The sequence below is a fragment of the Lagenorhynchus albirostris genome, chromosome 20 (genome assembly GCF_949774975.1).
Source record: "Lagenorhynchus albirostris chromosome 20, mLagAlb1.1, whole genome shotgun sequence".
In the NCBI taxonomy this organism is placed as follows: domain Eukaryota; kingdom Metazoa; phylum Chordata; class Mammalia; order Artiodactyla; family Delphinidae; genus Lagenorhynchus; species Lagenorhynchus albirostris.
This window is the reverse complement of record NC_083114.1, coordinates 40,016,133-40,025,537: the sequence shown is the minus strand read 5'-3', so window position 1 is coordinate 40,025,537 and position 9,405 is coordinate 40,016,133. Positions and strand designations below refer to the sequence as shown.

The following is a 9,405-nucleotide window of genomic DNA, read 5'->3' as shown; positions in this document are numbered from 1 at the left end:
CCTATACACTAACAATGAAAAATCAGAAAGAGAAATTAAGGAAACAAACCCATTCACCATCACAACAAAAAGAATAAAATACCTAGGAATAAACCTACCTAAGGAGTCAAAAGACCTGTACTCAGAAAACCATAAAACACTGATGAAAGAAATCAAAAATGACATAAACAGATGGAGAAATATACCATGTTCTTGGATTGGAAGAATCAATATTGTGAAAATGACTATACTACCCAAAGCAATCTACAGGTTCAGTGCAATCCCTATCAAACTATCAATGGCATTCTTCACAGGATCCAAACAAAAAACTTTAAATTTGTATAGAAACACAACAGACCTTGAATAGCCAAAGCAATCTTGAGAAAGAAAAACGGAGCTGGAGGAATCAGGCTCCCTGACTTCAAACTATACTACAAAGCTACAGTAATCAAGAAAAGTTTGATACTGGCACAAAAACAGAAATCTAGGTCAATGGTACAGAATAGAAAGCCCAGAGATAAACCCACACACATATGGTCACCTAATTTATGACAAAGGAAGCAAGAACATACAATAGAGAAAAGACAGCCTCTTCAGTAAGTGGTGCTGGGAAAACTGGACAGCTACCTGGAAAAGAATGAAATTAGAACACTCCCTAACACCATACACAAAAATAAACTCCAAATGGATTAGAGACCTAAATGTAAGACCAGACACTATAAAACTCTTAGAGGAAAACATAGGAAAAAAACTCTGACATAATCCACAACAAGATCCTTTTTGACCCACCTCCTAGAGTAATGGAAATAAAAACAAAAATAAACACATAGGATCTAATGAAACTTAAAAGCTTTTGCACAGCAAAGGAAACCTTAAGCAAAATGAAAAGACAGCCCTCAGAATGGGAGAAAATAGTTGCAAGCGAAGCAACTGACAAAGGATTAATCTCCAAAATATACAAACTGCTCACGTAGCTCAGTATCAAAGAAACAAACAATTCAACTAAAAAATGGGCGGAAGACCTAAATAGACATGTCACCAGAGAAGACATACAAATGGCCAGGAGGCACATGAAAAGATGCTCAACATCACTAATTGTTAGAGAAATGCAAATCAAAACTACAATGAGGTATCACCTCACACCTGTCAGAATGGCCATTATCAAAAAGTCTAGAAACAATAAAGGCTGGAAAGGGTGTGGTGAAAAGGGAACGCTCCTGCACTGTTGGTGAGAATGTAAATTGATACAACCACTATGGAGAACAGTATGAAGTTTCCTTAAAATACTAAAAATAGAACTACCATATGACCCAGTGATCCCACTACTGGGCATATACCCTGAGAAAACCATAATTCAAAAACAGACATGTATCACAATGTTCATTGCAGCACTGTTTACAGTAGCCAGGACATGGAACCAACCTAAATGCCCGTCGACAGATGAATGGATAAAGAAGATGTGGCACATATATACAATGGAATATTACTCAGCCATAAAAAGAAATGAAACTGAGTTATTTGTAGTGAGGTGGTTGGATGTAAAGTCTGTCATACAGAGTGAAGTAAGTCAGAAAGAGAAAAACAAATACCATATGCTAACACATATATATGGAATCTAAAAAAAAGAGAAAAAATGGTACTGATGACCTAGGGGCAGGGCAGGAATAAAGACATAGACATAGAGAATGGACTTGAGGACACGGGGGTGGGGGCGGGGGAAGCTGGGGCAAAGTGAGAGTAGCATCGACATATGTACACTGCTGAATGTAAAATAGCTAGGTAGTGGTAAGCAGCAGCATAGCACAGGGAGATCAGCTCAGTGCTTTGTGACCACCTAGAGGGGGTGGGATAGGGAGGGTGGGAGGGAGGCTCAAGAGGGAGGGGGATATGGGGATATATATATGCATATGGCTGATTCATTTTGTTGTACAACAAATAAACTAACACAGTATTGTGCAGCAGTTATACTCCAATAAAGATCTATTTTTAAAAAGTGATTCATATAAAATTTTTTTAAATAAAATAAAAACTAAAATAAATTTAGGGCATTCCCTGGCCGTCCAGTGGTTAGGACCCTGTGCTTCCACTGCTGGGGGCATGGGTTCAATCCCTGGTCAGGGAACTAAGATCCCATATGCCCTGTGGCACAGCCAAAAAAATAATAATAAATAAATTTTAAAAGAAGTGACTCAGATCCCCTTCTCCAGTTATCAAAGAAATCAACATTATCTCTTTGTTTCTTAGGATTTGATTCTAAAGAAGGAAATTGGTATCATTATATCAGAGTCAAATTCAATCAGAAAGAAAAGCATCTTTGTAGCACAATCATCTAAAATCACAAACTTCAACAACCTTAGAAATATGCTGATTGAAGTAATCACAGAGAAGGACAATTAAGTAAATCTGAAACAAATGCTGATGCTAAAGCTCATTTCAACTTTAAGAGAACAATATGAACAAAAAGTCACAAGTTTGATGGGAAATTTCCATTCTGGTCCTGGTAAGTATTTTAATTACATCTGTTAATCTGGGGATGTGCTCTGCAACTGGGAAATCATGAAGCAAATTTAACAGAATTGCTCTTTCAGAAAAGAATTATCACTCATCAAAACCTCTGAAAAATTAAAACTATAATTCTGAAAAATAGTTTTTTTTGCTTTGGTCCACCTTTTTTTTTTCTTTTTTTCTTGATATAGTAAATGCCCTGAGGCTCTGACCCAGCTTCAGAAAAAAAGCCAGTAGAGTGAATTCGGGAGGAAAAAAATATATATTCAATTGAGGATGAGCAAAAGGGTAACAGGAATTAAGAACTGACATGGAAAAGGAATACCCTAAAAGTATGTATATAAGGGCCAAAAAGGCAGCTTGCAAATAGGTTGTTCCCGATCTCCTCTCCTCACCTGGACAAACCAATCCTTTGCAGGAACACCATGTCTTGCTCATCTCTAGTGTCCTCCTCCAGGGCTGGTGGCAGCAGCTTCAGCAGCAGAAGCAGATGCAGTCTGGGGGGAGGCTCTGCCCGGGGATTCCGAAGAGGGGCCGGCAGCTGTGGCCTGAGTGGGGGCTCCAGCAGGGGCTTTGGAGGCAGCTTTGGAGGGAGTTTTGGTAGCTGCTCAATAGGGGGCGGTTTGGGAGGAGCTTCAGGCTCTGGGATTGGCTTTGGTGGAGGGGCTGGATTCGGCGGGGGGTGCTAGCGGAGGCTTCTACAGCTATGGTGGTGGTATGGGTGGTGGTGTTGGCCATGGGGGGCTTTTCTCTGGAGGTGAAAAGCAAACCATGCAGAACCTCAGTGACTGGCTGGCCAATTACCTAGATAAAGTCAGAGCCCTGGAGAAGGCTGATCTGGAGAACAAAATCAAGGAGTGGTATGACAAATTTGGGCCTGGGTCTGGAGTTGGTGGAGCTGGAAGAGATTACAGCAAATACTATCCAATCATTGAAGATCTTAGGAATCAGGTGAGACACTAGCCATGTCTGAATTTCTATTACTTCTGTAGCTTTCCCATTTATTCAGATCATGGACCATGTTGGTGAATTTAAATCAAGGAATTATCTGAAAACATATCTGTTTTGTTGTATATGTAAAATGGGACTTGGTGTGCTTTAACTATGACAGTATTGTATACACGACATCCAACCACATTAATTTTGTTTGCATCTTACATTTGAGTATTTCTACATAAGAGTAAAATTTATACAATGCCAGGTAGCTGATTAACATAAGAGTGATGGCTATGAGTTGACACAAGCTTCATCTAATTATTTCGTGATTAATTCTGGCAGGTTGATGTATTTTAGTGTCTTGCTAGATTTAAATCGTCTTACAACTATTTTTCTTCCTAGAAAGTCTGGTGCAAATATTGTATGAGAATGTGGTGGAATCTAAAATGTTTAACCACTGTTGTATGGGAAGTATATTTTTAAAGACTTTTTTGAAGTGGAATTCATGTTTCACACTGTTTCTGAAAGAGCCCATAGAACAACTGATCTTCCAAAGCATCAGAAATATTCAGAGGATTGTGTTCTGTAAAGCAACGTTCCATGCCCATTCCGATAAATGTGCAAGTTGTTAATTTTTGCAGAAAGATGTCTAAATACATTAGGATTATCAATGCAGTGTCATTACTAAGCACATTTTCAAAGCAATTCACCTTTAAAAGCTAACTCAGGCGACGTCTACTCTCACAGGTGGGCATGTAGACACAGGTAAAAAGCATCCATGATTTATTCACTATTATTGTCTTTTCTAGATCCTTACTGCCACTATCGAAAATGCTGGGATTGTTCTGCAAATTGACAATGCCAGACTGACTGCTGCTGACTTCAGACTGAAGTAAGAAAAATGAAGACTTGAAAACAAACGTCCTAAGGGAAATAAAATTCAATCCCTTGGCTTAGTTTACTCTAAATTTTAAAGAAACCTTTTAGGGGATCAAGACCTGAATTCACAAACATCCCAAGGGTACATTTTGAAAACCATCATTCCACCAACAAGAAAAGAAAGGCAGCTTCAGGATGAAATTTTTGTTATCAAAAATATTGGCCATCAATAGAATTAATGTAAGGCTCAGATTTTTCTTTACAAGGGAAAAACCCCTAAGAGAAAACTTAGCCTTCCATGATCAAATTGCTCAGGGGAGAAAATATTTTCATGAATATGAAAGGATGAAAGGATGGGCTGTACTGTACCCTTCCAGATACAAGAACGAGCTGCATCTCCAGCAGCCCGTGGAGGCTGACATCAATGGCCTGCAGAAAGTGCTGGATGACCTGACCATGACTCGCTCTGACTTGGAGATGCAGACTGAGAGCCTCACAGAGGAACTGGCCTACCTGAAGAAGAACCACCAGGAGGTAGGAACACGGTCCACGATTAAATGACTGGCCTACAGAGTTTCCCCCACATCCATTCTATGACAGTAAATTCCATCTGGATGGATTTCCAACTTCTATAACCGGGGGAGAAAAGTAATGATGAGAAAATTATATGTGAATTTGTTGGGTTCTTTTTTTCCCCTTCAGTGTGCTAGTTTCAACCTTCTGTTGGCTTAAGCACATTTTAGGAAGGCATTGCTTTTCAGTTTTCATCACTCTGGTCTATTTTCCCTTCATGCTAGGAAATGAAGAGTATGCAACGAAGCTCCGGAGGGGATGTGACCGTAGAACGGAACCCAGGGACGGACCTGACTAAGTTACTGAATGACATGAGGGCACAGTATGAGGACCTGGCTGAGCAGAACCACTGCGAGGCTGAAGAGCAGTTCAACGAGCAGGTAGATCATCACCCTGAGCCTCCGAGCCCTGCCCACAGCCACATACACACACACAGACACACACACACACACACACACATGCACACACGCCACTTCCGCTCATCTCATCAGCCTCATCTCATCAGCCCCATCTCATCAGCCTCAACTCATCATCAGCCTGCAACGAGACTGCATTTCATTTGTATTTAGAGCGCATCTCTGCAAGCACAGATCTCTACCGATGCTGATGCCTGGCCAGTCAGTTCCACCAAGAATGAGATCACAGAACTGAAACGCACTCTGCAAGCCCTGGAAATTGAGCTGCAGTCCCAACTGGCCATGGTTTGTGCAAAGAGCTTTTCAAAAATCTCCAGTGGAGCAATTCGGTTTTCTTTGCCAAGATGTTCCACTTGGCACATAATAAATGCAGGATTAGGGAGGACTGTATTGTGGTTGTTGAAAGCATGAGACATTCCAGTCAGAAGTAATATATCTATTTCCATAAAAGATTTCGTTTTAAAAAAGTAATGGCAACAAAAATTAAGGAAGCAATGATAGAGCAATAGAGCTTGTAACTCATGGAAAGTGCATTTCTCCTAGTATCTTATAAAATGTATTTTTTAAATCATCCAATGATTTATTTTCATCATGAAATTTTTATTTGCTTTTTCCCTTAGAAAAGCTCCCTGGAGAGATCAGCTCGGTGCTTTGTGACTGCCTGGAGGGGTGGGATAGGGAGGGTGGGAGGGAGACGCAAGAGGGAAGAGATATGGGGACATATACATATGTGTAACTGATTCACTTTGTTATAAAGCAGAAACTAACACACCACTGTAAAGCAATTATACTCCAATAAAGATGTTAAAAAGAAAAGAAAAGAAAAGCTCCCTGGAAGGAACCTTGGCTGACACGGAGGCTGGCTACATGGTACAGCTGTCACAAATTCAGATGCAGATCAGCGGCCTGGAGGAGCAGATCTGCCAGATCTGGGGTGAGACTGAACGCCAGAACACAGAGTATGAGCAGCTGCTGGACATCAAGACCCGCCTGGAGATGGAGATTGATCCCCACCACTGCCTGCTTGATGGAGAAGGAGGGTAAATGAAAGTCAGGAACATGCTAAACGCAGACCTTGGTGTATTTACATTATGAAACCAAAAAGGGGCTTGGGGACCAGACTTGTATTTATAAAGTAAAAGAGTCCAATCAAATGACAGCTGCCTTCATGGGAAAGAGCCCTCTGCATGGAGGGTTTCTCCTGCCTTTGCAAACTGCAAAGGAAAACAATTCTTTTTTTTCTCCAGTGGTTCTGGTTTTGGAGGATCTGATTTTAGAAACTCGGGATCAGAAACACGGGGTCCAGAAACACCGGATCCAGGGATTCATCCATGTCTAGTGACTCAAGATCTGGAAGCTGTTCTGTCCAAGGAAGAGGTAGATATTTTTTTCATGTTCCTGATAATTTTATAATTGAAGCGTAAAGGCACGCATTGCTTGTCATATAAAAAGTGTATACTAGTGTTCACGTCATCTTACCCAGACAGAACATACTCAGCGAATGCATTTGGATTTCTCTTGATGTATGTTTCTGTGACAGTTTCCAGACTGACATTGTGATTCTTTGATTTTCAGATCCAAGCTAGACTAGAGTGACTAAAGACCATCGTAGAGGAGGTGGTGGATGGCAAAGTTGTCTCATCTCAAGTCAGCAACGTTTCTGAGGTGAAACTTAAATAGGCAATTTCCAGATCAACAAGAGTGTCCTTCAGAGAAAACAATCTAAAAGACACGAATGAAGAAGCTGCATCAATCTAGCCATCTTTCCGGCTAACTTCGGGAAAAAGTTTCCGTACAGAAATAGATGACTAACCAATTTTTCTGCATCTTTTTCTTTTCTTATTAGAATTCTCTTGAAAAAGTTGAAATGACAGCTTTGCTCTAATTGTTTCTATGCTTCAATAAATTTACTTTTGCAAGTCAACTAAATTATTTCTGAATATTTTTAAAGAAATGCAATATTTTACCCAGAAATGAAGTTCTAGATTATGATCTAGCTGCATTATCGTTACAAATAATAATGTACACATTATTCATTATTTACATAGTGTCTTCCTCATGAGAATGAAAATTATAGCCATTTTGTATGTGGGAATTTTTTTTTTTTTTTGTGGTACGTGGGCCTCTTACTGTTGTGGCCTCTCCCGTTGCAGAGCACAGGCTCTGGACGCGCAGGCTCAGCGGCCATGGCTCATGGGCCCAGCCGCTCCGCGGCATGTGGGATCTTCCCGGACCGGGGCACAAACCCGTGTCCCCTGCATTGGCAGGCGGACTCTCAACCACTGCGCCACCAGGGAAGCCCCTGTATGTGGGAAATTTTAACATCACATTGGAACTTAGTGATAGCTGAAATTAGACCTCAGTGTCCCTAAAACTACAGCCAACAGCTTAGCCCACAAAAAAGGATGAGATTGAATAATCAGTCTATAATTAATTAATGTCTAGTTTCTTTACGTCCATCACTGAACTGACTATTTCATGAGATAAAAAGAAACATAAGAGACTTCCCTGGTGATCCAGTGGGTAAGACTCTGCTCTCCCAGTGCAGGGAGCCCAGGTTCGATCCCTGGTCAGGGAACTAGATCCCACATGCCGCAACTGAGACCCAGTGCAGCCAAAATTAATTAATTAATTGGTTAATTTTAAAAAAAGAAACATAAGATATACCTCCTACTTCAAGAAGCTTACATTTTAGATGGAGAGGAAAGCTAAAAACACAAAGAAGATAGCAGACAATACAGGATGTTAACAGTGAAGGGCTTGATTCCACAGTATCTACCAGAAGTGCCGCAGGAATCTGACAGTGCACGTTTGCAGAGCTTTTAAGAGACTGGTCAAAATAAAAGTCTTGGGAAAGAAGATGGGATATGTGATATGGTGTCAGATTTCCGAAAACCTTGCAAGTCCCAAAGGGAACAGATGCTCAGATATTTGCTCCCTTGTCAAATCTAGCCACACCTCTAACCAAAACTTGTCACTTAGCCAAGCTGGTGTTTCCTATTCCCACTCTCCATTGCTGAAGTCTTTTACCCCATGGGTGGTCCACAGAGCTCTGTCTTGTCTTGCTTGGGAGATGAAGCCTGTTAAAGTAGGGTAGGGGGTGGTATAGGTCAGTCTCAGGAAGAAACAGGCAAAGGACAAAGCCAGGCTGGATAAGGACTTTCCCACTCAAGGAATTTAATATGACCAGACCACAAATTAGATCATCAATCCCACAAGCCAGTCCTTAAGAAAAGGACATGGGACTTGGCATAAAAACCCAAAGTAAAAATTACAAAAGAGTAAACCTGAATGTAATTCATGTAAATTGTACCTTCAAATATAAAATCAATAAGAGCTGCATGAGAGTATCAAACCTTAATAATAAAAACAACCAAATAATGTAGTTTGTTTTCCTCTAGGCACACTGAATAAAACATAAAAAATGGATCTGTAGGCACTCTGTAACCACAGAATGAAGTTGATAGCTAAGCATCGACCACTATTCAGAGAAAAAGAGCAACACTGTCTTAAGCCAAACATATGTTTCCCATCAAAGCATTACAGCAAGTTAAACCTTGGATGTTTCTCCTCTACTGAAAAGTTCAGAAATATGAACTCGCTGATTCAGCCTGGATTAAAGACAGAAGGACAGACATGGAAACCAGCTGTATGTGGCCTCCCATCAGGAAAGCCTCTCTCCATGAGTCTTCCCACGTCCAGTCTTCTAGTCCTCTACCACCTGGGACCTATGTTTACGGCTAGTATTAGCCTCATGTCAGGGCAAAAGTATACGGCTACTCTGAAAATTATCTTGAGGTGAAACCCTCATTCTGGGTTTCCTCGGCGTGTGTTGAGATGCTGTATTTGTACTAAATGATTGTTTACAGATATGGAAAGGGCCAGATCACAGGTGCCAACATACTGAGATGCAGTAGAATGTGCAGTAAAATGAGCTCATTCGATTTTAAAAACTGAAATGATTGAACCATTTTGGATTGTGAAATTTATTTAGAGTGCTGAATAAAATGTTAAGGACAGGGTGTTCACACCTTATTATCTGCCCTAAAATTATTTTAAAACCACACAACAGGCATAGGCTTTATTTTGAAACTCTAAAGTTCAGCTCTCCAGTCGA

At 40.6% G+C, this 9,405-nt stretch overlaps 1 protein-coding gene across 1 annotated transcript; it reads left to right on the top strand.

The window, feature by feature from the left end:
- The first annotated feature begins 2,909 nt into the window (after window positions 1–2,909).
- On the top strand, window positions 2,910–6,968 carry KRT24 (keratin 24). The gene is given in 11 exon segments (XM_060135727.1): window positions 2,910–3,160; window positions 3,162–3,435; window positions 4,230–4,312; window positions 4,677–4,833; window positions 5,097–5,252; window positions 5,442–5,573; window positions 6,111–6,328; window positions 6,536–6,584; window positions 6,587–6,665; window positions 6,864–6,886; window positions 6,888–6,968. Coding segments are annotated over 11 exon segments (1,503 nt in total).
- Window positions 6,969–9,405: the final 2,437 nt, after the last annotated feature.